Consider the following 26,343-nt stretch of genomic DNA (forward strand, 5'->3'; position numbering starts at 1 on the left):
ATTTTATCATTGATAAAATATGGAATATTTTCATCCTTGAAGCTTTTCAATAGCATATAGAATGGATAAGTTAATTATGAATGTTGAAGTGTTTCGGCTGTTTGAATAATTTTTAACATTGTTTAGCGTTAGTTGACTTCACAGCACTTTACATGAGTCAGTCTTACGGGACGCAGTGCTGGCAACTGATCGTGACCGAAAGGTTCGTCCAACTTGTCCAACATCGAAATAAACTCGGAAAGCCATGAAAAGGAAACAATTGATGGTTCCTATTCGGTTATATTGAAAGGTATTTTCAGTTTCCCCTTTGATATCTTCTTCGGAAAATTGGCGACAAAATATTTCAACTGTTTCAGCACTGAGAAGACGAGGTTTTTGACTTCCAGGATTGGCACCTTCAAATCGTATATCTAGGAATAATGGTTAGGTTAGGAGAAAAGGAAATTATTATTAAATCGATACAATTACAGTGAAACGAGAAAACAAAGAGCAACAATAATTATTTATGAGCTTTTAATGTTAGCCTTCCCTGTTTAGTGGCTCCATCTTTAGCTCTTGATTTATAATGGCGATTAAATGTAATTTATAAAAATATGCTGAACAATCAAGTGCGATATTAATAGAAAAGGCAAATTGATAGACAAGATAAGAGCAACTGTGACTTTATCTGTGTTTTTGACTTATTCTAACGAATAGTATTAAAAGGTAAGAAGATCAAGATTGTTCGGGATGGTCGTCAGTTTTTTTCTCAACATTAAATTGATTAGACTTACCTTTAATTGCTTTATCTACCCAGTCATGGAGTTTACGTTTTATTTGAGTCAAGGAGGTTTCTCTATCGGCAGGAGTAAAAATAACTGATGACAAAAAAATTGATCTCGGAGAAAAGGTATTTGAATCATCGGGTCTAAGACTATCTGGGGTATCTTGAACTGAGTCAGTTGGTCGTTTGGTATAAGCGACTCGAAATATTCGTAGATAGTCACCACGATCTGAAGAGTGGGACATACTGTTGGTCTCAATGTGTTTATAATTTTTAACCTTTATCTCTAAACATTGAGCATTCTTAAATTCAAGGGAACCATTGTTTGCCAGCCAATCGGAAGCTCTTGACATGGTTCCAGATAAATTTTCGAATGAAGGTTTCTTGAAGAGTCCCCCGCCAGTGAGTAGTTTAGGAGTAAAATCACGAATACCAATTTGCTCCGTACAGTTATCAGCACCAGAAATATAAAAAAGACGAATAATGGAGACACATTTACCCGGAAAAACATGTAAAGTTGCCTCAGGATCAATTTCCCAATCCGAATTAGCAGGAAAGTAGAGCGTCTCAATGGTTATAGGAGTCCCTTTAACGTTACCTTCTCGGATTGATTTATTGGCACGGTCAATAACAGTTTCTAGTTTTTCAAATCGAGTTGTATCATCGTCATCATCTTTTTCAGGCTTGAAATCAGCATAACAAATAGTTTGGTGGGTTGTTTCCGACGATGAATTGGCAACATTGGCTTCATTTCCACCCAATTCATTTCCATTGGTTCCACCATTAATGACATCTATGTCTCGACGTTTTATCCAGAGTCTAATTACAAAAAAATAAGTTCAAAATTAATATCGATAAGAAAAATTTAAAAAAAATATTATTGTCATAAGATAAATACAAATGCAACCATTTGGCGCAATTTGATAGTTGTCTTCCCAGTCTCCATCTATCGGATTTGTAGCTTCATCATAAATACATAATGTTATGCGTTCAATAAATGCCAAATTGTCAAAAAACAACTTTGGCTTTATATTTCTGCAAATTGATTATCAAAAGAAGATTATCATTTGTCTAATTAAATATTTTGCATAAATTGCTTGATCTGTTCAAAATTAATATGTTCAGAAATAAAAATTGACTTTCAACAGCAATAAAAGTTTTTTCAAAACAATCGATCAAGCAGTTTAGTTAGATAATGCATAAAAGTTTCCGTAAAGCAATTGTTTTAATGCAAAGTGATAGCTCAAGTAAAAACTAATTTAATGGTTTATTTTTATTAAAACTGATTTACAACTTTATCATTGTAAAACTAACGGTTTCCATCAACAATAGTAACTATCTTCTGAGCAGTGAGAAGCGACCGTTACAGCAAAAGAGTTAAGCTCATTTAAATATTCGATCTATTGTAAAGATATCGATGAAATATCGAGAGAAATATCGAAAATGAATGCTCTAACGATAATATCCTTGATTTATCAGTTACCATAACTGTGTTACTATAACTCTTGTCTTGTCTCTTTTGGCAAATGTGTTTTTATTTAAACAAAGCGAATTAGTGTTCAAAACATCCATTCTTTTAATCATTATACTGTTTTATTAGCTGACTATTAGCTGATTATTGAATTCACTACAATGCAAACTAATGGTGTTAAGCCAACTCCGTTCCAATTGAATGATAATATTGGAGAGTATTATTATTTTGCATCAAAGGTATGTTTTAAATTCACTTGTTTGCTAGTTATATTGGTGTTTATAAAATTGTCTGTTTTATATTGAGTACAAATTTTATTCTACTCATTCTAATTCCACCTACAGGTTGGAAAATATTTGGGTATGTTTGGTGGATCACTATTCGAGAGATACCCTTCTTTGCGGCGTCGATTGGTTACAAACGAGGAAAGAAAGAAACTTGTCTCACTAGGTAAAGACTGTTTTCATTTCGTTGCATTTGATAAATTTATTACTAATATTATAATCTTATTTTTTAATAGGTCTGATTCCATCTAGCTTGACTAAATATATCACAGTACTCAAAGCCAGCGAAGTCAATGAGATATTTGCAGGCAGAGATAAAAAATTCAAAAGTTCGTCTGATTTACTTTTTTCTTAATTCTTAGAATCTTTCCTATTCTCATAAATTTTGATAAACTTACATTTTTCTAATAATTTCAATTTCTTTAATTATAGAAAAAGTTGACGCTCCTGAGCAAATGGATGGCGAATGTAAAGCTCTGTCTTATGGTGATTTACTTTTTATTCATTATAGTTTTTAAGATCTCTCCTATTTTCATAAATTTTCATCGACTCGAATGTTCCTAATAATTTTTATTTCTTTATTTCTATTAGACCAATTGGGTACTCCCGAGCAATTGAAGGAGGAACTTTTTCATGAACAATTAGATGCAGAGTGCAGAGGTCTGTTTGATGATTGTTTACTTCTTTAAATTCCCAATTCTTACAATCTTTCCTAAATTTTCTTGAACTTAAATATTTTAAAAATTTTAATTTCTATAATTGTAGATCAATTTGGCTTTACTGAGGAGGAACTTTGTATGGAAAGAGAATATGCAGAATGCAGAGGTCTGTCTGATGATTGTTTACTTTTTCATTCATAACTCTTACAATCTTTCACATTTTCATAAATTTTCATCAACTTATATTAATCTAATAACTTTAATCTCTTTAATTATAGATCAATTTGGCTTCACTGAGGAGGAACTTTGTATGGAAAGAGAAGAGGCAGAATACAGAGGTCTGTCTGATGATTGTTTACTTTTTTATTCATGATTGATTCTTGCAATCTTTCTTATTTTCATAAGTTTTCATCAACTTATATTAATCTAATAACTTTAATCTCTTTAATTATAGACGCCCAACTTTATGCCTTATATAATGGATATTAGCTGACTAGCTAGTCACTAATTATAATTGTCATAAGATAAATACAAATGCAACCATTTGGAGCAAATTTGATAGTTATCTTCCCAGTCTCCATCTATCGGATTTGTGGCTTCATCATAAATACACAATGTTGTGCGTTTAATAAATGCCGTTTATTGTGAAAAAACAGCTTTGATTTTATATTTCTAACAACCAATTCGACTATTGTAGATTATCATTTGTCTGATTAAATATTTTTAATAAAATACTTATTTGGTCAAAATTATTACGTTCAGAAATAAAATTTACTTTCAATAGGCATTAGAATTGTCTTAAAACAAACGATCAAGGGGTTTAGTTAGACAAAGCATAAATCATAAGTAATGAAATTGTCTTATCTGTTACACAGTGATAGTTCAAGAGAAAACTAATTTAATGATTTATTTTTATTCAGACTGATTTGCAACTTTGCTAATTGTCAAAATAACGGTTTACATCAACATAAGTAACTCTCTTCTGAGGAGTTTAAATTTTTCCGTTAATAGCAAAAGTTAAGCTCATTTAAATATTCGATCTATTGTAAGAAAGATCGATAAAATATCGAAAATGAATGCTCAAACGATAATATCCTTGATTTATCAGTTAACCATTACTGTGTTACTGTAACTCTTGTCTTGTCTCTTTTGGCAAATGTGTTTTATTAAATCAAATTGAATTAGTGTTCAACCCATCCATTCTTTTAATAATTATACTGTTTTATTAGCTGATTATTGAATTCATTACAATGCAAACTAATGGTGATAAGCCAACTCCGTTCCAATTGAATGATAATATTGGAGAGTATTATTATTTTGCATCAAAGGTATGTTTTAAATTTATTTGTTTGCTATTTATATTGGTGTTTATCAAATTGTCTGTCTTATATTGAGTTCAAATTTTATTTTACTCATTCTAATTCCACCTACAGGTTGGAAAATATTTGCGTATGTTTGACGGAGCCCTATTCAAGAGCTATCCTTCTTTGCGGCGTCGATTGGTTACAAACGAGGAAAGAAAGAAACTTGTTTCACTAGGTAAAGACTGTTTTCCCTTCGTTGAATTTGATAAATTTATTAATAATATTATAATCTTATTTTTTAATAGGTCTGATTCCATCTAGCTTGACTAAATATATCACAGTACTCAAAGCCAGCGAAGTCAATGAGATATTTGCAGGCAGAGATGAAAAATACAAAAGTTCGTCTGATTTACTTTTTTATTAATTCTTACAATAGTTAGAATCTTTCCTATTCTCATAAATCTTCATAAACTTACATTTTTCTAACTATTTTAATTTCTCCGATTCTAGAAAAAGTTGTTGCTCCTGGGCTAACGCGTCGTGAACTTTATCTCGAACATTTAGCTGCACAAGCGGCAGGTCAGTTCAATGATTATTTATTTTTTATCATTATTAATTATCAGAATCTTTCTCACTTTCATAAATTTTCATCAACTAATATCTTCTAATAATTTTTATCTCTAATTCTAGGACCCGCATTCGATCCTGACTGGTTTGATGAACAAATGTTTAATCCAGAACCGGAATCGATTATTTTTTCTGATAGTGAGTTACATTTTTATTCATTATTCTTAGAATCTTTCATATTCTCATAAATCTTCATAAACTTATATTTTTCTAATTTTAAATTCTCTAAATCTAGTTCAATCTGAAAAGTATGATGCTGAATTTTATGCCGAAAATTTAGCTGCACAAGCGGCAGGTCAGTTCAATGATTATTTATTTTTTATCATTATTAATTATCAGAATCTTTCTCACTTTCATAAATTTTCATCAACTAATATCTTCTAATAATTTTTATCTCTCTAATTCTAGGACCCGCATTCGATCCTGACTGGTTTGATGAACAAATGCTTAATCCAGAACCGGAATCGATTATTTTTTCTGATAGTGAGTTACATTTTTATTCATTATTCTTAAAATCTTTCATATTCTCATAAATCTTCATAAACTTATATTTTTCTAATTTTAAATTCTCTAAATCTAGTTCAATCTGAAAAGTATGATGAACTAGTTCTTAACCCAGCATTTGGAAATGAATACTATATCTGATGGTGATTTACTTTTTGATTCATTATTCTTATAATCTTTCCTATTTTTATAAATTTTCATCAACGTATTTTTTTCTAATAAGTTTATCTCTTTAATTTTAGAACTTTATGACCGACTATTAGATGGCGTATATAGTGAGTATTAGCTGACTTGCTATCCACTAACAAAAATTATAATTATAAAATGAATAAAAATGCTACCATTTGATAATTGTCTTCTCAGTCTTCGTCTATCGGATTTGTGACTCTAACAAAAATAAATTAAGCTATGCGTTTAATAAATGCCGTTTATCGTTATAATGTCATGTTGATAATTTATTTCATTCAAACTTGATTACAACTTTTCTTATGATCAAACTAACTGTTTCCATTCATAAACAATCATCAATATCACCAAAAAAGCAACTTGGAGTTTACTTGGATCTAAAGCGATTGTTTTACTTCAACATTAATATGCAAATGCATTGGACTTTTGGATCCATAACAATTGTTGACAAAACTGGTAATAAATTATCATTATCAAAGCTTGAAAGTGTTAACTATTTTCTGAATAGTTTTTATATCATACATATTAATAATGTAATAATTTTTCCCCTTCTGATCGAAGCTATTCCATTTTTTCAGCCTTTATATCTAGAAATACAAAAACAACATTTTGATCCAAATACATGAAATTAGAATTGAAAATTTCTCATTTAGGCCTACTATTGGCTTCTCCTTTGTCAACTTGTCTTCAACTTTTCCTCTTCTTTTCATGTCTTTCACCATGAAAGATTAAATTGAGTAACTATAAGTTTGAACATTTCCCGACTCTCTTTGTTGACACATCTTTTTATTTCTATTACAATAATGACAAGTATGGACGAGGCCTTAGCTTTTAATGACAAGATAACGATCATTTGAGTGATTATCGGAACAACAATAAACAGAAAGTCATTTGTAATCAACTCTTTTTTTCCGCTGTTTCCCATGAAAACAGAGTTTCTATATCTAAAGGTTAAAATTATACTGCAACACTAACTATAAGCTTTTTTTTCATTTTCAGCTTCACTTCAAGAAATGATAGATCAATAAAAAGGCCATAACAGAGTAAAGGAGAAAACTTGAGGACCATGAAGATGATGGTGAGTAAGGATAAAATGATTGAATAAATGACCCGAATTGACCATGATAAGTGCATTCTCTTCCCTGCCTTCCATGTACCCTTCAGTATCGTAAACATTAACATATCTAAATTTATCATCCATTGACAAAGGCATTTCTCGAGGCAAAGGACAACCAAGAAATTATTGGACCTCATATATTAACAGCAACTAATCAATCCTTTCTCATTGTCCACTCCACAAGTCTTGCTATCATTTCCGTTGCTGATCATCTTCATGCTATAAATAGTGTTTTGACCTTTCTCTATCTCACTTTCCTGGTTAGACTTGACAATCAAATTAAAAGTCAATTTTGTCCCAATTTCAGGCTTGTTTTCAAGTCATCTTTACACATAGAGTCAGCTTAATGCCTTTTTGTTCAATCCACCAACCTCATTGACCCAATCAATGGATAATTTCAAAACCAATTAGTTCCTCTTGAGATTATTAACATGCATGTGACTCGAGTCATGTTTAGGTTCAGTTTTTTTCATTAACTCGTTAGATATGAAAGTTTATTCAATTAATCTGTTAATCTAATGAAATGCTTCACTGATCATTACTTGTTAGTCAGACATCTTTGCGTCCCAGGATGAACAATAATCGTTGTGTCACTTTTCTTGATTAGTTTAACCATTAGTTAGCTTCCAATGGTTCTGGTAGCTGAATACTAATTTATTCAATGTTTCTGTCTCTTCAATGGACTGGTAAATTTGATATGTTAACCTTGTTTTTGTACTGATACTTGATACCTGCATTAATGTGTTGGTCATAATCATCCTCATTATTTCAATCAATTTTGTCCTTTCCATTTCTATAGATGACCGAAAGGCACATTGCAATCATAATGTATTATAACCCGTTCAATATTATCTTTCAATATCAGATTATTTTACACGTTTTACTATTTATTTTCAGAAGGCAAATGAAATTGATTGTAATACAACAGCAACGATAATTCAATCTTGTAAAGTGGTCGGAAAGACAAGATGGATGGACACTGGAAATGGAAGCTTCTCAATGTAAATTGAAAATGGTCAATAGTTGACATGTTTGGACTTACCTTAAAGCCATCAATGAACTATGGGCATCGCCATCAAGATGGAAGCAAGTATCTTGTGGAGCAAGTTGCCAACCATTGTCTTCAAATTTGAAAAACAGTAAAATGGTTTCGCAGTTGATTACTTCCCAATCCGTGTTTTTGGCCAACCATTCGTTGCAGGCTGCTACCAGGGCACTGTAATTGTCACAGTAAGATTCTGGTTATAAGATTTTCAAGCAAACTGGAATCTCATTAATTCAGCCTTTATTTCAAAGAAATGATTTGATTGAAAATCAATCAAAAATCGAAATAAATGCAACTAAATATGAAATAACTATTGATTAATGTAATCATTTTTGTCTAAACTTTCTCCAATAAGCTTGGAAATGTTTCACTGGGGAATATCTGACCATTTCAAGAATACACTTCTATTGATTGGAAACAAATGCAAAACTGTGTTTGGGCAAATGAAATGAAATTGTAAGTAAATTGATTTTCATAGTTTAGTTGACTCTTTTTCAACAATTTAATTGATTTACTCTTTTTGTTTGAGCAGATTCAACCCAGATAACCAATGAATAAGCGGGAAAACTAAATCATTATTTCACCTGAAAACCAGGATAAATAATGTAAACTCTGCTATTCAATAGCATAAGTAAATACATAAAAAATATCATTTGAAGCCCAGAAAACCTTCAATTGCCAATCGATAATAGAAAATTTAATGGAAAAAAAGTAACAAATTTAATGAAGTTTTTTCAAAATGCTAATCTACTCAATAATGGTAATGATTAACCTTTTGTTTTAACCGTATATTTGATGCAACAATTTGATTATTGGCAAGAGGTAAAGGTTTGCTGAGAAAATGGTGCACGAATGCTATAATGACACTAATTAGTCAATTGCTGTTGACCTTTTAATTACCTGAAACTGTGATAGGCAATGGATTCCCTTTTAGCGGGAAAACCAGCTGGAGGTTTCTTGAGCACTCCTGGAATCACGTCGATAAAGGTGAATTTAACATCGGCTCCAAGTCCATTATCAACGACCAAAGGATCTTCTGGATGAAAGGATTGATTGCGATCACGCCACAAAATGTGACCAATGTATCCAAAGGCCATCGGCGAATTCAACTTTACTCAGAGACTGACAACCTTTGCACACAATAAAAGCGTAGTTATCGGAGCAATTATGATGAATCTCTTGAAACACAAAAACAACTTTACTCTTTAAAAGCACTCTTGACTAAAGCACTGGCTAGAGTATTTTGCAATTAATGTATTTTATCAACTGTAATAATCAAAACTTTGGATGCATTCGTTTTCACCAGAAATTAATAGTGACCAGAATGGATAGACACAAGTCACTTGTTGGTGCAACAGCGAACAGTTGATTGTTAGTCAAAAATTATATTTGGACGAGTTGAAGACTAAAGTAAATGATGGTTATCTTGTGACTGACTGTTTTAATTATGATCTGCAGATGAATTAGATTGGAGATACATTAATACAAACAAGCAGAAATTGTTTTAAAAATTATTCATTGGAAATGATGACAACGAGATGAAGTAATAACAAAAAGACTAGCAAAGAGGGTTACCAAGGAAGAGATAACTTTGAAACTAAATGAGGAAAAAACACTAGCCAAGTTTCATGCCCAGTTTAAGTTGAAAAGTGAGAAGAAGATGAAGAAGACAATCATCTTCATCATCATCAGGCAAGACATTATATTGCTTTGTAAATGTGCTAGAGATATTTGGAAGTGGATCGATAAAATTCTGAGTCGATATTACTCCAAGTATAACAGTTGAAGCTGAACATGTATTACCGTTCGTTATTGGAGTTGTAACAAATGAACAGAGTGGGTTATATTTTTCACTGGGAAACAAACAAACAAAGAGTTAAATTGAGTTACGAATGCGCGATTCAATTCACTAAACTTGATAATAATGATGATACATATAACTGTACCAATTGTAATTTCATCGATCTTCACATGGGACAGGCCTTCTTCTTTGAATTTTACTCTTGCTATCTGTTTATAATCCTTAATCATTCAATCATTCAATTATTTTCTCATCAGGCTAATAACGACTGTTTTCAAATTGGTTGAATTTGTCTTGTTATTCATAATTTATTTTAATTTATTAAACTACATACTTTATAAAACCTTATAAATTGATAAATTTATTCTTATTGGACTGTTGTTGAATGAACACAGGGTTTTAATTTATCTGATCGCCTGAAATCATCAATGTTTGGGTGAATCAACATTTGATTCAAAGGATAAGCATATTGAGAGCTTAATTTAAACTTGCCGCGCTTCTATTTTTGACAGTAACCATACAAACTTGTAACATATGACAGCAAATGTGTTTTGATTTAATTCATTTGAATTAGTGTTCAAACTATCCATTTATTTATTTATTATACTGTTTTATTAGCTGACAATAGAATCCTTTCATCATGCGAACTTATGGTGATAGGCCAACTCCGTTCCAATTGGATGATAAAGATGGAGAGTATTATTACATTGGTTCAGAGGTATGTTACGAATTTAGTTGTTTACTATTTATATTGGTATTAATCATATTGTCTGTTTTATATTGAGTATTAATTTTGATTTTTTCATTCTAATTCCACCTACAGGTTGGAAATTATCTGCGTATGTTTAGGGGATCCCTATACAAAAGATATCCTTCTTTGTGGCGTCGATTGGTTACAGTCGAGGAAAGAAAGAAACTTGTTTCACTAGGTAAAGGCTGTTTTCCCTTCGGTGAATTTTCTAAATTACTAATTATATCATTAATCTAATTCTGCAATAGGTCTGGGCCCACATAGCTTGGCTACAAATATCACATTACTCAAAGCAAGTGAAGTCAATGAGATATTTGCAGGTCGAGATGAAAAATACAAAGCTCTGTCTATATCTAATGAGCCATTGACACAAAAGTAAGTTTCCATTTTTTCGGAAAAAATTAGAAAGTGTATTCGAATTAATAATATGATTTTATTATTGTAGAGAAACAAAAACAAAACGAGCTAATTGGGTACATGCAACATTGCCAAACAGTAGTCACCATCTTGATGCAGTTCCATGCTCAACTCCAGTAAGTCGCAATCGGTTATCTGGAAAAAGAGTCCGCACTTTCCCTTTAGCATTTGATGATTTGGATCCGGCAATTGTTCATGAAAACGCAAATCAACCTGATTTCCTTGTACCGATCAGGCTTGATATGGAGATTGATGGACATAAACTGCGAGACACTTTTACCTGGAATAAAAATGGTGATTTGCTCTTTTATTCATTACTAATTCTTAATTCTTATTGTTAGCTCTTTTCCTATTTTCATAAAATTTCAAATATTTCGTATATTTTTCTAATAATTTTAATCTCTATAATTCTAGAACAACTAGTCACTCCTGAGCAGTTTGCTGAGGTACTTTGTGATGATTTGGATCTCCCAGCTTCAGCTTTTGTGCCAGCTATAGCTCAATCAATTCGACAACAGATTGAGTCTTTTCAAACTGATACTCTTCTCGAAGAGCAAACTGATCAACGAGTCATTCTTAAGGTTTGTTTGGCAAATTTAAATACAATCTAATAATTTCTGTCATCCGGAATTACACATAACTAAGCTAAGACCATTTTTTCTTTAGTTGAATATCCATGTTGGTAATATCTCTCTAGTTGACCAATTCGAATGGGATATGTCGGAAAAAGAAAATAGTCCCGAAGAATTTGCATTAAGACTCTGTGCAGAACTCGGTCTTGGAGGAGAGTTTGTTACAGCAATTGCTTACAGTATAAGAGGTCAATTATCTTGGCATCAAAGGACTTATGCTTTCAGGTAAAGTATCAATGCCATAAAACTATTTAGACAGTAAAATTTATTTTTACTCGCATTTTTTCCGAAGCTAACTTAACATCTTCTTTACAATTATCTTTCAGTGAATCACCATTACCCACTGTAGAGGTGCCATTTCGAAACCAAGCTGAATCTGATCAATGGTGTCCATTCCTTGAAACTCTCACTGACGCTGAAATGGAAAAGAAGATTCGAGATCAAGACAGAAACACCAGACGTATGAGAAGACTGGCTAATACCGCTCCTGCATGGTAGAACTCATATCGGCATTCAATATTTTCAATTTCTTGAAATTTTCATTTACAATTCAATTCAATCAACTCAACTGGTCAATTATGAGACAAAGTCTTCATCTGTCAAGTAATTTTTTTGAAGATATATCATTTTACAATCATTTCATGTATACATTTCACTTTCATCTTTATTTAATAAACTATTTGTGATCTTAAAGAATTAAAATTAAAAATATTTGCTAGTCATATTTGCTAATCATCTAATCTAATCTTTAATGTAAGGACAAATTGATTGTAATTTTTTGAAATTGGATAAAGATCAAACAACCAAATCGCTAGTCCTAGGTTATAGTGGCAATCAAATGGTTTCAATTAGATTAAGACAGTAAGTCTGCAAATCCTTCCTGCTCCAGTTGATGTTGCATCCACAAAACATTGTTCATTGGATCAATATACGTTTTTTGCAGACTGTCATCATTTAATTAGCCTTAACCTATCATCCCAATAAATCTACTTGCAGGTAAAAAATTAAATTGAATCAACAAGGTCAGTCAATTGTTTCATTAAATCAAATGAAAACAATACGAGAAACAGAAACCATCATTTAGTCCAATTTTTCTTGTTTTTTCCTCCTCATTTTGTTTTTTTATGTTTAGATTTAATACAATCCTTTAACCAACTTTAAACGATTAACAGATTGGGGCATTTTTTTACCGTCTTACACCTAATCAATGGTTCTTCAGTCAACCGGTGCTCATCTCATTTACATCCAATTCAACCCATTTCAGATGGCTCCTGAAAACAACAACTTTGCCAGTCTTTTACAGTAAACTGGTTTTTGTTACAATTTTAATCATGATCATGATCATTTGGATGATGTTCATCATTTACTAATTAACCCGTAGATCATCCTTCCCACCCACAATTCCCAACAATCAATGATAACAATTCGAGTATATAAGCTACAAATGTGATCAATGCCGAACTAAACAGCAATCGCAAGTGTTCTGAGAAGTGAATCAAAATCTGTGCGTGTTTACTTTCAATCACCACAACCAATAGTTGGTAATCTGTTGGTAAAATTTCATTCACTAATCATGTATTTATCACTAATTTCACCAATAACTTTATTGATCACTGGAATTAATTTTGTTTATGGTGATGTTAACAATAGTTCAACAACTACACCACAACCAATCCCAATTACAACGTTAACAACACTGTCAAATGATGTTGTCGTTTCCAGTCCACTTCAAGTGTTGGCTTCACTAAATGATGAAGATTTACTTGCTGAAGCAACTCATCGACATTATAAGGAAGAGGTATCATTCTGATTAATCTGCGTTAATTGTGATTCTCCAATTGGATTTGCACTTGATCTCAACATTCTTTCTTTCTTCTGATTCCTAGGTTCATCACCATCATCATCACCACCACCATGAACCACACCATGCTCACCATCATCATTCACATGTAAGTCATTTGATTTAAGGTTTAAAGTGAAACTTAATGTGAAGTAATGTGGACTTAAAGTGAAATCCAATTGAAAGTAAAATCGTTTGCTTGCGAATTAGAACTGAGGGAAATAATTTGTGTGAAAACTCTTTACCTGATTTTAGATGAAAATAGCTGTTAAAATTCATTTAAGATGCAGTTTAAAGGTTAAATCAATACAAAAATTTTGTTAGGGTAAAATGGTTAGACATTTGATCAATCCTTTTATTTAAAGTTTGCCTTTATCGTAAAAAGTAAAATTGTTTTTTTTTAATTTACTTTATGAAAATAAAAATTTGTCTGATAATTATTCAATGATCAAAAGATTCTGACATATTCGCTGTCAATTTTTCATTAAAAAGAAGTTCATTTATTTAAATGATGTTTGAATTTCTGATCAAATAGTTTCGTTATGTTTTCCCAATGATCTTGACTTGCCTCTACTAATGTTAACTTTTTATCTTGATTTTTTAGGGTCACAAACATAATCATGGCCACGGGCACCAGCATGGTCACAGTCATGGCCACGGTCATGGTCATAAACATGGTCATAAGCATGATCACAAACATAAACACGACCATGGACATCAGCACGGGCATGGACATCAACATGTAAGAAAATTAAAAAGACAATCGAAGATTTCGATATTTATATTTTTCTTGGTTTGTTGTTGAAAAATAGGGTCATTCGCATAGTCACGAACACGGCCATGGACATGGACATGAGCATGGACACGAGCACGGACACGAACATGCCCACTCACATGGACATGAACACGGACATTCGCATGGACACGATCATGAGCATGGTCATAGCCATGCACAGGTAAGTTTCCAATAAAAATCTAATCTGAATACACTTGGATGGTTTGAAAGCATCAACTAATCGATCATTCTGTTAACTTTATCCTTAGACTCACGAGCACGGACACGAGCACGGACACAAGCACGCTCATGATCATGATCATGTAAGTTAATCTTTTGTGTTTAGACTCATTTATTTTGTGTGAATCTGAATAATTTTTCATCTACTTATTTTGATATTTATTTAACAGGGACATGATCATAAGCACCATCATCACCATCATCATAAGGAGAAGAGCAAGAAATCTGGTTGGAGTGAAAAATCTGATGTCAAGGGATTCAAAGAAAAGTCAAAGTTGAAAAAAAATGATTGGGAAAAGTTGAAGAGTTACTTGCTTAATCAAAATGCTCAAGTGTTTGTAATTGAATGAGAATTGGCCTGAATGATTATTTATTTGGAATCGAAGCAAACTGTTGATCGGTTTGATGTTTTATTACAGTCAACTTAATATCTGTTGAAGATAGTCAAATTTACTTCAAGTCAATCTAATTTACAGAGGCCAAGTCTAATCATAATTAAACCCCAAAAATCTGTATTCTTCTCAGATTGAGTTTAAAGTATTATAATTTATTAATAAACAGATATCAGATATGATTTCAAACCAACTTTGAAAGAAGAAGCGACGTTTGATTTGATTTAAATTACGTTTTGTATCTCAAAGGATAACCAGGAATCAACATGATTAACGGTATACAAGATCCTTAAAAACCCATATAAACAGTCGACGAACGTCCAGACGCAAAAATAGGTATCGTGAATGAGATTTTGTTGAAAACTGACACATCTTTCAAATAAGCTTCAATCCTTGCGATAGCAAATGCCTTTCATTATTGGGTCAATATCAAAATATTAATAAATATTAATTTGTTATTATCAAACTCTTTTCTTACTTATTCTAACCAGGTAAATCGGTATTTATGTTTGTTTGATCTCATAATGTGTGCATTGATATTAGAGGATGCTGCACTTAAAACACCCTTTACTATTGCAACTAAAACAATTACAACATATGTACTAGTAACGGGTGTTACGCTTAATATTGATATTGATTAAGATAATAATGAAACAACAGAGACAATGAAATCAAAATCAAATCTGTTGCATTACAATCTTCATAGATACTTCATAGATGGTATCTTCAATATCACAAAAGTTTCTGATAAAGGTAAGCTCAATCTTAATTTTACCTCCTACATTTGCAGGTTCATTATGTTTGCGAGATTCGCTATGAATGAGCATCGAAATACAAAGTCCGTGTATTAGCTTATCCGAGCATAGTGAGCAAAGCCTTTATTTTCACCTCACATCTCACATTCCAATCTTTCGATTTCAGTTTTCTCTGCCTTTGGTTTTTCCCCACTAAAGAGACGATTCCAAGAATTGGTAAACCGATATCGATGGGGTTCCCTCGTAAAAATATAAAAAATTATCGCGATTCAGTTAGTTTCTTCTCATTACTCCACTCTTCGCCCTGAATCTCTTTCTTCTCTTCATTTTCTTCCGTCTAGTATTTTTCATCATGTGCTTATCTTATTCTCTGTGTTTACTTCTCATTCTGCTAATCATATTCTGACCTTGTGATTTGTTTTCATTTTTTTGTTATCGCAATCAATAAAAATCATCATCATTTTCAGAGTTGATGAGAAGAGGTTTCTCTCAATTCAATTTTATGAAGCTTACAAAGTGGCTCTGGTGTGGGCGCTTAATTGTAATTCGAAGGTATTTTTTGTTAGATTAGATTTAAAAATACGATTAAAATTAAATTGAAAGAAATTGAAAAGAGTGTCTGATGTGAACGCCTCTAGCTTAGGACGGCCAACCTCGCTTCCAATTGAAACTTATGGAGAGCTTCTTCTTTACTCTTTGATCATTTTACTATTTGTCACTTGCTATTGATATTGGGCAAACAACTTTATTTATTCACTCTCTTGATCTTGACTATTAACAACAATTTAAGTTTAATAATGAACGGCAATGGTATTAAACGTCGCTCAGTGGCAATTATTGGTGCTGGTCCTGGTGGATTAGTCATGGCGCAGAAATTTCTTCAACGAAAGGATCTTTTCGATGTCACTGTTTTTGAGAAACAAGCTGATGTTGGTGGAACTTGGCTTTATTGTGAAGACACAGAACCCAATAAATATGGACTTCCAGTTCATTCAAGTATTTACCGAAATTTAAGGTAAGTGTTTTGTATATTTCGACCCTCCAATTCATATTCAAAAAGATACGCTATGACGAGTAATGTTTTGGACTAATTTTTCAAAATTCAATTGCGACAGTTACAAATTGTTAGACTAATAGGAACCATTTATTAACTGTTAAAATAAAGTTAAACTTCTCAAAAGTGTGTTGTGAAAAAATTGTTCATTTATGGCCTTAAATAGACAGAGCGTCAAAATCTGATTTTGCATTTCATCAAAAACCATATATTTTCAAATTCAGAAAATTTGTCAAAAAGTTTTTTTTTCAATTCATGGAAATTCGTTTCTTCATCAAATCAAAAAATCGTTCTTTCACAACACACTCTCGAGAAGTTTACCTTTATGGTTAAATGGTACCTGTATGTCTAACTGTCGCAATTAGTTTTTGAAAAAGTCCAAAGATTACCCGTCATACCTTACTCCGACAATCTGTGGGGTGTTGAGAAAGTTTATTTAGATGGAAAATATCTGAACTGACAATGTGAGTATAAACAGAAAATAAGGTTTTTACCCAATCTTGACCATAAACTTTCTCAACACCCCACAGATTGTCGAAGTTATAAATCTATCTAATTGTCTTACGGTAGACAATCAAATCTGAACCATCTAAAAATCTATAAATCTATCTTTCCATCATGATTTAATCTATGGAATTCCGATCTAAAATCTATGGAAATTTCCCTTCTAACACTGTTTTTTGTCCTCACCCTTTCGATGAACAATAAATTACCAGGACCAATCTTCCGATAGCAACAATGGAGTTTGATGATTTCCCTCACAATCAAAATCCGTCTAAATATGTCAGTCACCAACAAGTCTTGAAATATTTACAAGATTTTGCCCATCACTTTGATATAAAAAAACACACTAAGGTTAGTTTTTACCTGATTTAACTGATTGCAAATTGGAATCAGAATTATAATTTCCATAAAAGCAGATGAATAATATTAAATAAAACTTTAAGATATTGCATCTTCACCTCTTTTTATCAGAAATCAGCTCTAGCTTCATTACGTTCATCTTGCTAATCAATCAAGTTTTTTTTCAGTTTTTGCATTTAGTAACAAAAGTATCTCGAAATAATGATTTATGGTTTGTGGATTATCGTAATCTTGAAACTCAAGAAACATTCACGGAGACATTTGATGTGGTCTGTATATGCCAAGGACGCTTTTCAGTGCCATATATTCCGAATGATATTCCTGGATTAAATACTTTTAAGGGATTGAAGATCCATACACACACTTACAGAGTACCCGATATGTTTAAAAACAAGAGAGTGGCTATTTTAGGAGGTGGACCTTCAGGAGCTGATATTGCTCTTGAAGTTGCCGATGTTGCCAGTGAAACCTATTTATGTTACACTGGTAAGGAAAATGGTAATTTTTATCCATTTGGAGATAAAATAATTCAAACTGGAGCCATATTCAAATCAGTCGGAGAAGATTCAATTGAATTAACGAATGGCACTGTTTTAAGAAACATTGATGCAATTATCTTTGCAACTGGCTATCAAATTGACCTGAGCATAATTGACCCTTCATGTGGAATCGAAGGAGGTGAGGGTCGAGTCGATGGGTTATTCATGCACATGATCAACATTAATTATCCAACAATGGCATATCTCGGTTTGATGGAGAGGATTCCGGTCTTTAACGTGTTTAGTCAAATGGTAAGTTTCACCTGATGGAAATGATAACAACTTTCAAACAATTTTATTAACCATTATCGCTCTTTGAATTTCCAGGCCAAGTATTTTGTTCGAACTTTGACTGGGGAGGCTGAACTTCCATCTAGAGATGAAATGATTTTGGATCTTGAAGCTGATAGAAAGGAAAGACAGTCAATGAATAGGAAATTGAAACATTCACATCGAATGTTTTGCGATGAAATGTGGCGTTATGACGAAAAACTCAGTATTTTAGGCAGATTTAAGCCGATTTCACCTTTAACCAAAGCCCTTTATGATGAATGTCTTGCACTGTTTGAGGGTGAAACCAACTACAAAGATTATCAATTTATTCTGAACTATGACAAAGGAACATATGAAGCTGTGAAAAAAATAGATGAAGCTTGATTGACTTGGATATTTAGTTATTGGTCTGAACAACTAGAACTCTGTTTTTGTATTGATCCGAACTTTTGTTCAAATTAATAAGGATTAAATATTTATTAAGAAGGGAATTTCATTACATTTTAATTACAAATGACAACTTAATGTTAAAGGTAGTCAAATTTACTTTAAGTCAATGTATTTTACAGAGGCCAATTCTAATCAGAATTAAACTCCAAAAATCTGTATCTCAGGTTTAGTTTAAAGTAATTATAATTTATTAATGAACATATATCAGATATGATTTTAAATCAAATTTGAAAAAAGGAACACGAAAGAAGGCTCTCAAAGGATAACCAGGAATCAACGGTAGATAAGATTCTTAGAAAAACCATATAAACAGTCGACGAACGTCCAGACGCAAAAATAGGTATCGTTACCCGGGGCCACATCACCAACAATATATTTACGATGAAAGGCGCTGCATTTAAACTGTTGGGATAATTGTGATTACTGTTGCGACAGTAGCAGCAAGTTTGAATAATGATGCTATAGCATAATTCGGATCTTCGGTTTTTCTCCCACAAACGATAGAGCCCCAAGAATTGCTAAATCGATATCGATGGGTTTCCCTCGTTTTATAAAATTTTGATATGAACAGCGAAACTATAAATGCATTATTTAAACTGAAAAATTCAATTAAGAAGACGAGTATAAATGGAGTCGGGTGTCGAAGAAGCAAAAATTGATGAAATGTTGATTTTCAACAGTCAAATCATGATATGAATTGGTAAACTTATGATGCATTTCACTCTTTAAGCAAGTTGCATTGTTAAAATTAGATTGATTTAAGTTTAGTTAACTGTTCTAAAAATCTGGAATTCATCATGACCGTCAAACTGAAAAAGTTTTTCAGAGTTTTAGACATTTTGCTTTGCAGCTTCTAACTCACAGAATCAAATCTACATAACTGATGTATTAATATATTTTATTACGTTTTTTAATATACAGGGTGCAAATCATTACCGAATGACTTTTTCGATTTTACCGCGAATAGTTGCAGCTACTGCCCCAGGTTTTTTTTAAAAATGTTTTACCCTACCGAGAAATTGTTTAATACATGTAATATTCAAAAATTAAGTATTCAAATTGAGAAAGAGAAATGGTCCAAATTATTCTCCTCTTTCTTTATTTTGTCTATTTCCCTGTCTTATTTCTTATTCTCAACAATGGCCAGAAGGGCAAAAGTAACTCTTTGTTTTAATTAAAGGATTATTGAGGGGAGTTGAAATTAGGACTCCAATGTGGTAACTTGAAAATGTCTGGAACTAGTGCTTCGTCAATTGGACGTAGTCCTTATTTAATTATTAGTTCAACTAAATTTTAGTTAATTAAAATGGAATTATTGGCCACAAAATGGTTGTTATTAATAAATGTTATTAAATGGCCGAAATTATTACAAGTCGACAGGATTAAACTGGACGAGTTACCAGTTGAAATGTGGCCATTAAATTTTATATTAATAAATGTTTTGAAAAATATTTAAAGTGGACTAAATGGAATCTGGAAAAGTTACCCGTCTGAAAATTGTGTCCATTCAATTATTATTGACATTCTATTGGATTATTTAAAATTCTGATTTCAGTATTTGCTGGACAGATGAACCTGGACCAGTTCATCAATTGAATTGCTAATATTAAATACTAAAATTGTGGTTCCACTATTTGTGTTACTTCTGACCTAAAGTCCATACAAAATAACTACGTTATACAGAAATCAGTGTGCCTTCTATATTAAAGCATATCAAGTGCAAAATGAAAGTTATGCTACTGCTCGTAGAGCAATAAGCTCTGAATAGAAACATATTGTGATGCCTCATTCCAACACGATGGAAAGAGTTAGCGAAAGATATTTCCAACAATTCATCGTGCTTATAATAGGAAATCATTATTGAGCTTGTCGAGAAACATTGCGACATTGCTTGAGGAAAATTTTCCGATTAATTGCAAAATTTCTACAGCCCAGCGCTTCACAGAGGCATCGGAATAAGCCCGAAAAAATTTTGGGGCAGATTTTAGGTGAAATTCATGGAGAGACGGCTGCATTCAACAGAATCATCTGCACCGATGAAGCCATTTCTGTCTGCATGGTTTCGTAAACTGAGAAAATCATAGATTTTAAGGAAGTGATCGTCCTGCATTCCAACTTGAGAAAAACCTCCACACATTTTAAGTGAAATTCTGGGATGCATTTGCAATCGCAATAAGCTGGACAATGAATGATTAGTCTAAGTCCAAGTTTTTATGGATTTTCAATACTATATTGCATAAGAAATGATAAACAAGCTAGAAATTATGCTTAGAAAATTGTATCTTTTATCGTCTTTCATATCATTAAGTTTTTTGAGACCAGCATACATATTCGTATAAACACCATAGATTTTTTCGCAATAATAAAATTTATACGCAAAATATAGGGTGAAACATTGTTTTCAAGCACTTTCTTGTGGGAACTTTTTCTTGTCGTTGTATGATCTCTATCGCATTTAATTGGTACTCATAGAAGTCATTGTTGAAATTTTTTCGAATATTAAATAAATTTTTATATTCTTCAAGACTGCTTTTCGTGTCAGATTTAAATCGCATAAAATACAGTAAAATTACACTTAACCGATATTTTTGGAGATACTCCATCTATTGGGATAATTCAAAATTTTCTCTGATATTTCTTCTTCTTACTTGATTTTAATTTTATCCAATCAGAAAGATTCACAAAGAACAAAAAGAGAAAAACTTTTACCAAAGAAAAAAGTATTAATTATTCCAATAGATGGAGTATCTCCAGAAATATTGGTCAAGTGTAATTTCACTGTAGTTAGCAAGGTTGATGTTGAATATTTTTTCCATTATACGAATTGCATTCTTGACATGCTGCTTTCTGTAATGATGATCCTTGGCTGATGGTGTTGAGGATGACAAAATTCAAGTCGCAATGATGATTATATCGATGATGATGATGATGGTGATGATACTTGAATGATTCGGCAAATTCTGTCGATTGGCAGATTGAGTCTTTCAATAGAAACAAAGGGGTCAAGGTTAATTTTTTTAGGAGCTTTATTGCTGCATCTTGTTGTTGGGTGTAAGTCAAAACTTTTTAAAAATTTAATTTTTGATTGATTCATAGTGAAAAACTATTTTAAAAGTGTGAAAATGAAAACAACCTCAAAATTAATTTGTTAGCATTGATACAGTTTGGTTGTACAGCAATAAAAGCCAAATTTCTGTAAAAGCACTTAGAAGCAAGTACTTGAGAGACAAACACTATAGTCCTTTATGATTGTTATCAATTAGCTGGTTGTTTAACCAATCTGGTTTTACTGGCGCGTAATTTGATAAAATTGAATATGGCTTAATGACTGGAAAAATTTTATTCAAACAATCTTTTAAATCTGACGATAATGTCAAATCAACTGATGGTCAATCTAATCAAGATTAATAAATTTATGACTTGATTTTTTTACAGCAACACGAAAAAAACTGTTGACCTCCTGATTAAGTATCTGTCCATGTGTCATCATTTTCTTATGACTAATGCAAATAATTGTGAAAATCAAGAGTTAAGACATACCGAAACATCTCTATGCACAATTTATAAAGCCACTGGACCTGGTGAATATCGATCTCTTCAAGGTCAATCAAGATGCAATCAAACAGAAGTTTTGAAAGAGTGATAAGCCATTGGAACTCTATTATGGATTTGATGTTGTAACACAATGATCTATTTCATTTTCGCTAAAAAAATGATGATGAAAATCCTCATTTAAACTCCTTTTGCTGGATTCCACCTTTGACCTTTAGAGGTCATTTGATGGTCGTTTGTAAATTTTCGAGGGATTTTGATGATTCTCATGAAGATTCATCATTAAGTCACTAATAGTAATCGGAATTTGGCCCAAAAAGGGAAAAAAAATCTGTAACTCATGAAAAAGTAATTTTTTGTATTATAACTATGATATCTCCTAAACGAATGAGGTCTTGATACTTGCACTATGCTTGATTAAGAACATGCTGTAAGCCTGAAAATTAAATAACGACCATCAAGGTCGACGACAAGGTCATTTTTCGGCATTTTGACCTATGACTTTCATAACCCAGTATGCTTAAATAAACGCCGGAACATTAGCAAATTTCAAAGCTTGCATGTGGTTTCACAGGTTATTTTGTAATTTCATATCTCTTGTGAACAAGATTTCGGGTGCAAGAGAATGCAATGAATCTTGGTCGGTACTGGCTGGTTAAGGAGTAAAACTAAGATACAATTTCTCGACTTTTTTCGAAGTTAGTTTCGTTTTTTGTTAAATCTAACTAACAATACGATAGATTCAATTCCTCACTAAAGCTCCGATTTTGGCGAGCGATCGTCTGACCTAGTAGTTATTGGTCTGGAAACTAGAACTCTGTTTTTGTATTGATAAAAATATTTTATTGTATAAAGTAATAAGAATTAAATATTTAGTTTAAAGGGAATTTCATTAGATTTTTAATTAAAAATGAAGGTTTATTGACATGATCGACCTTATTGACATATTGTAAGGTGGGAAATTGGTGAAGATAAAATGGTGAGATAGTGACATTACTGTCAGACTTATGACGTTGGTAAAAGTGAGAAATCAAAGGACTGAGATGAAACAGAGAATTAAATTAAATAGAAAGAGAACTTTTAACTTTTGAACTTCACATTATTTTAATTCTTCAATATTCGAAACACAATACAAAGTTTTATTAACCAAAATTTAAAGTTACTTAGTAGCGACGAGCCGAGACCTCTATTGGGTCAGGACTGACTTCTCTTTCTCTTTTTTCTCTTTTTATACCATTGCCTAGGTCTGACCCTTGTAGACCTGGCTTACGTGACCTCTTAGTTTCTTCTTATTTCTTCTCACATAAATTTAACTTCAATGCATAACGGTTTGACAGATTTTATTATTTACTTCTTAAATTTTTAGTATTTCTTGATCCTAAGATCAGTTACCAGGCCTAGTCAGACCGTCAGTTTCTTAGAATCATTAAATAAAAAAGGATTTTAGATTTACACTGGAAATTGGTACTTTCAAATAATCCTCAAAATTCCAGATCCTTACATCCTCCCCAACTTGTTAAAGCCGAAGCCTCTTTCGGCTGAATTATTTTCTTTATCTATTCATGTTCATTTCTATAGCATTTTTGCGTGAAATTTAGTTTCTTCGTTTACTTCGTAGATTCATCAGTTTTCAATTTGATTCTTCACGTTTTTTTTTGACATTATTCTTTAATCTTTTGCTTAGGCACAACTGGCCTGACAATTACTTTATTTACTTTAAGATTCAATTTAGACGCTTATTTGCATACTTTCACTTTCTCTTTTTTTTACAGTTCACTAGTAAAATTAGATTTTTAGATTCTTTTTGCTATTGAGTAAAATGTGATTAAATAGACTTTATGCAATCTGCAAGATTTCTGGCGTGATTAACAAAACAATTTTTTTTTTGTTTTTTTTGCATTTTTTGGGGTTAATTATAGAGTATAAAAGATTATATATGGTGTTATAAGATTTTGTTGATTAATTATAATGTTAAATTATATCGTGTACTGTCAGACCAATATGAATCTTAAGTTACAAGTTACAATTCATGGCTCTTGCGCATGTTCAGTTCACTCTTGTCAGTCCTGCGAAAAGCGAGGCCTGAGCTCATCGTTTCACATTTGTTTTGAGGACAATTATAATTTTTATACATTACTTGATTATTATCAAATGGTTGATTAGTATTATCAAGGTTAGAAAAATCTAGCGATATAATTCCTTCAGTATTATCATAATATACATGGTTAACATAATTGAATTCAGATTTATTAATCATGAATCTATCAGACTTAACCGTTTTCTTTTTGCTGGCTTGGTCATTAATGTTCATGTTATTCCAGTCCAATTGGGTCCTATCAATGTAGTTTATATCCTCTGGTAAACATTGGGCTTGATAATTTGAAACTTGGTCTGACGGGAGTTGGTGCTTAGGGTGCGATTGGATGGGTTGTTGGTTGAACGAAGTATGGTTTGGTTGGGTACTGGAAGAAGTTCTTGGGTAAACTTGGTTTGATCTGTTTGGAGTTTTATTGTCAGACCTACGGTAAGTCTGATTGAGACAGTTGTCAGACCTATGAGAAGGCTGAATAGTATAGTTGTCAGACCTATGATAAGTTTGATTGTGATAGTTGTCAGACCTATGGTAACTTGGACCATTAGCATTGTCAGACCTACCATGAAAATGATTGTCAGACCTATCATAAGGTGGGTTATAGTTATAGTCAGACCTATCATGAGGACAATTAGAATAATCATAGGACTCATTAGGATAGGAATTCTGATATACTTTTAGTTGATTGAACTCGCTATTTTGTTGCTCGGTGTATAATTTATAAATTATTTCTTTTAATTCTAAAAATTCACTATCAGAGTTAGTAGGGTTTCCTTTCTCCAGATTTTTCGCATGTTCGCGGAATTCAGCAACAGTCTCATGCTTTGCAGCATAAAGAGCCTGTTTCAAATTTTGTTTAACACCCTTAAAAAGGTATTTCAATATTTCTTTTTCTTCCATTTTTTCATTAAATTTTATGCAAATATCTTTAACATCAATAATAAATTTTATTACGGGCTCATTAGGCTGTTGCTTGCGACTGTTTAACTGTTCAAAAAGAAAATCCTCATATGAAGTAGGTAAAAAGGTACTTTTTAATTCCTCAACAAATTCAGGCCAAGTAATTTTATTCTCTTCAAGTCTCGATTTTATTTCTTGTTTAAACCAAGCCTTAGCAGTGTCTTCTAAATAGTTGACAACTTTCTTAACTTTTTCTTCATTAGACCAATCATAAAAACTTGCGAATTCAGTAAAATTATCTATGAATTTCAATACTTGGACTGAGATTTGTCCATCGAAAGGAACTAGTTTTGGGGGTTTTAGAATTGGGACTGTAGTACGCAAGGCCATTATTTCTTCAGGCGTAAGAATGCAAAGTTGTTGAAGGTGATAATCTGAAATTATATTTAGGCTATCTAATGAATTAGAGGAATTCACCATTGAAATATTCAGAAATAGAATCAATTGAAAAAGATTCTGTCATGAAAAGGGAAAAGGGTTTGTCAGGCCAAAGTTTTACCTTTGTTTGTCGAACTTGCACAGTGTTAAGTTGAAAAAGGTTGATAACTACAATGGATACGAATGTGATGGCGATGGATATAGGTGATCATTAGAGTTGTTAATAAACAGGTTGAATAATAAAGTTGAAGTTGAATAAAAAGGTAGTTGAAAATGAACTTAAATTGAATGTTCTTTTTATAAGACACATAAAGCATTAAAGTCGATGAAATTTCACGTAATCAGGATGAGGATAATTCCAAGTTAAATTGAAGTATGAGAGCAACGTCAGACCTGGCTTCAATTTCAAAGCAGTAAATGATGAGATAACTTTGATTTCCAAATGATCATAATGTAATAAGTCATGATGATGCAGTCAAATCAGTGTCCTCACTTATAAAGCACGAGTTCTAAGTGGATAGAGGTCTAAAAAGACCTCTCGGTGGAACCTCCATAATTGTAAGGTGGGAAATTGGTGAAGATAAAATGGTGAGATAGTGACATTACTGTCAGACTTAT

The 26,343-nt window shown here is 32.1% G+C and overlaps 6 protein-coding genes across 8 annotated transcripts; 5 read left to right on the forward strand and 1 right to left on the reverse strand.

Annotated features, from left to right (window-relative positions):
• Window positions 1–127: 127 nt before the first annotated feature.
• Window positions 128–9,784, reverse strand: LOC107367203 (uncharacterized). The gene is made up of 4 exons (XM_015934882.3): window positions 8,861–9,784; window positions 7,958–8,131; window positions 774–1,582; window positions 128–410 (listed from the first exon to the last, which is right to left on the reverse strand). Exons 1-4 carry the CDS (start codon window positions 9,055–9,057, stop codon window positions 139–141), a joined length of 1,452 nt encoding a protein of 483 aa, XP_015790368.1. The 5' UTR covers window positions 9,058–9,784; the 3' UTR covers window positions 128–138.
• LOC149094465 (uncharacterized) lies at window positions 2,237–3,911 on the forward strand. Its single transcript, XM_089267252.1, has 8 exons — window positions 2,237–2,473; window positions 2,579–2,684; window positions 2,755–2,847; window positions 2,951–3,004; window positions 3,110–3,178; window positions 3,284–3,343; window positions 3,456–3,515; window positions 3,632–3,911. Exons 1-8 carry the CDS (start codon window positions 2,396–2,398, stop codon window positions 3,664–3,666), a joined length of 555 nt encoding a protein of 184 aa, XP_089123378.1. The 5' UTR covers window positions 2,237–2,395; the 3' UTR covers window positions 3,667–3,911.
• On the forward strand, window positions 4,226–6,052 carry LOC107367205 (uncharacterized). Of its 2 annotated transcripts, none has more exons than XM_089267248.1 (9): window positions 4,226–4,505; window positions 4,611–4,716; window positions 4,787–4,879; window positions 4,992–5,060; window positions 5,172–5,246; window positions 5,344–5,403; window positions 5,517–5,591; window positions 5,689–5,755; window positions 5,836–6,052. In XM_089267248.1, the coding sequence occupies exons 1-8, from the start codon at window positions 4,428–4,430 to the stop codon at window positions 5,751–5,753; spliced, it is 621 nt and encodes a 206-aa protein (XP_089123374.1). In that variant the 5' UTR covers window positions 4,226–4,427; the 3' UTR covers window positions 5,754–5,755; window positions 5,836–6,052. The 2 variants fall into 2 exon arrangements, with proteins under 2 accessions (XP_089123374.1, XP_089123373.1); XM_089267247.1 differs by having other exon boundaries at window positions 4,241–4,505; window positions 5,855–6,052.
• Window positions 9,785–10,289: 505 nt separating the features above from the next.
• On the forward strand, window positions 10,290–12,279 carry LOC107367204 (SWI/SNF-related matrix-associated actin-dependent regulator of chromatin subfamily B member 1-like). Its single transcript, XM_015934883.3, has 7 exons — window positions 10,290–10,479; window positions 10,585–10,690; window positions 10,761–10,887; window positions 10,958–11,223; window positions 11,344–11,510; window positions 11,596–11,786; window positions 11,888–12,279. The coding sequence occupies exons 1-7, from the start codon at window positions 10,402–10,404 to the stop codon at window positions 12,057–12,059; spliced, it is 1,107 nt and encodes a 368-aa protein (XP_015790369.1). The 5' UTR covers window positions 10,290–10,401; the 3' UTR covers window positions 12,060–12,279.
• A 109-nt stretch (window positions 12,280–12,388) lies between these two features.
• LOC107367202 (uncharacterized) lies at window positions 12,389–15,015 on the forward strand. Of its 2 annotated transcripts, XM_015934878.3 has the most exons (7): window positions 12,389–12,583; window positions 12,694–13,359; window positions 13,448–13,510; window positions 14,006–14,143; window positions 14,214–14,357; window positions 14,446–14,499; window positions 14,587–15,015. In XM_015934878.3, exons 2-7 carry the CDS (start codon window positions 13,135–13,137, stop codon window positions 14,764–14,766), a joined length of 804 nt encoding a protein of 267 aa, XP_015790364.2. In that variant the 5' UTR covers window positions 12,389–12,583; window positions 12,694–13,134; the 3' UTR covers window positions 14,767–15,015. The 2 variants fall into 2 exon arrangements, with proteins under 2 accessions (XP_015790364.2, XP_015790366.2); XM_015934880.3 differs by lacking the exon at window positions 12,389–12,583 and having other exon boundaries at window positions 12,594–13,359.
• A 1,027-nt stretch (window positions 15,016–16,042) lies between these two features.
• LOC107367201 (uncharacterized) lies at window positions 16,043–18,784 on the forward strand. Its single transcript, XM_015934877.3, has 4 exons — window positions 16,043–16,578; window positions 17,334–17,472; window positions 17,649–18,272; window positions 18,348–18,784. The coding sequence occupies exons 1-4, from the start codon at window positions 16,361–16,363 to the stop codon at window positions 18,675–18,677; spliced, it is 1,311 nt and encodes a 436-aa protein (XP_015790363.2). The 5' UTR covers window positions 16,043–16,360; the 3' UTR covers window positions 18,678–18,784.
• Window positions 18,785–26,343: the final 7,559 nt, after the last annotated feature.

The sequence above is a fragment of the Tetranychus urticae genome, chromosome 1 (genome assembly GCF_039701765.1).
Source record: "Tetranychus urticae isolate SD_2017Ah chromosome 1, NJAU_TeUrti_SD_1.0, whole genome shotgun sequence".
NCBI classification, from domain to species: domain Eukaryota; kingdom Metazoa; phylum Arthropoda; class Arachnida; order Trombidiformes; family Tetranychidae; genus Tetranychus; species Tetranychus urticae.

What these genes read in the sequence shown, in the direction of transcription:
- LOC107367203 (XM_015934882.3), bottom strand. Translation starts at nt 9,057, where the DNA reads ATGGCCTTTGGATACATTGGTCACATTTTGTGGCGTGATCGCAATCAA. An exon ending in ATTGCCTATCACAGTTTCAG is followed by an intron (nt 8,132 to 8,860) that starts GTAATTAAAAGG and finishes TGACAATTACAG; the next exon opens with TGCCCTGGTAGCAGCCTGCA. An exon ending in GGTAGATAAAGCAATTAAAG is followed by an intron (nt 411 to 773) that starts GTAAGTCTAATC and finishes CATTATTCCTAG; the next exon opens with ATATACGATTTGAAGGTGCC.
- LOC149094465 (XM_089267252.1), top strand. Translation starts at nt 2,396, where the DNA reads ATGCAAACTAATGGTGTTAAGCCAACTCCGTTCCAATTGAATGATAAT. An exon ending in ATTATTATTTTGCATCAAAG is followed by an intron (nt 2,474 to 2,578) that starts GTATGTTTTAAA and finishes TTCCACCTACAG; the next exon opens with GTTGGAAAATATTTGGGTAT. An exon ending in AAAGAAACTTGTCTCACTAG is followed by an intron (nt 2,685 to 2,754) that starts GTAAAGACTGTT and finishes ATTTTTTAATAG; the next exon opens with GTCTGATTCCATCTAGCTTG.
- LOC107367205 (XM_089267248.1), top strand. Translation starts at nt 4,428, where the DNA reads ATGCAAACTAATGGTGATAAGCCAACTCCGTTCCAATTGAATGATAAT. An exon ending in ATTATTATTTTGCATCAAAG is followed by an intron (nt 4,506 to 4,610) that starts GTATGTTTTAAA and finishes TTCCACCTACAG; the next exon opens with GTTGGAAAATATTTGCGTAT. An exon ending in ATCGATTATTTTTTCTGATA is followed by an intron (nt 5,592 to 5,688) that starts GTGAGTTACATT and finishes CTCTAAATCTAG; the next exon opens with TTCAATCTGAAAAGTATGAT.
- LOC107367201 (XM_015934877.3), top strand. Translation starts at nt 16,361, where the DNA reads ATGAACGGCAATGGTATTAAACGTCGCTCAGTGGCAATTATTGGTGCT. An exon ending in AGTATTTACCGAAATTTAAG is followed by an intron (nt 16,579 to 17,333) that starts GTAAGTGTTTTG and finishes ATAAATTACCAG; the next exon opens with GACCAATCTTCCGATAGCAA. An exon ending in TTAACGTGTTTAGTCAAATG is followed by an intron (nt 18,273 to 18,347) that starts GTAAGTTTCACC and finishes TTGAATTTCCAG; the next exon opens with GCCAAGTATTTTGTTCGAAC.
- LOC107367204 (XM_015934883.3), top strand. Translation starts at nt 10,402, where the DNA reads ATGCGAACTTATGGTGATAGGCCAACTCCGTTCCAATTGGATGATAAA. An exon ending in AATGAGCCATTGACACAAAA is followed by an intron (nt 10,888 to 10,957) that starts GTAAGTTTCCAT and finishes TTATTATTGTAG; the next exon opens with AGAAACAAAAACAAAACGAG. An exon ending in ATCAACGAGTCATTCTTAAG is followed by an intron (nt 11,511 to 11,595) that starts GTTTGTTTGGCA and finishes TTTTTTCTTTAG; the next exon opens with TTGAATATCCATGTTGGTAA.
- LOC107367202 (XM_015934878.3), top strand. Translation starts at nt 13,135, where the DNA reads ATGTATTTATCACTAATTTCACCAATAACTTTATTGATCACTGGAATT. An exon ending in ATCGACATTATAAGGAAGAG is followed by an intron (nt 13,360 to 13,447) that starts GTATCATTCTGA and finishes TCTGATTCCTAG; the next exon opens with GTTCATCACCATCATCATCA. An exon ending in CTCACCATCATCATTCACAT is followed by an intron (nt 13,511 to 14,005) that starts GTAAGTCATTTG and finishes TTGATTTTTTAG; the next exon opens with GGTCACAAACATAATCATGG.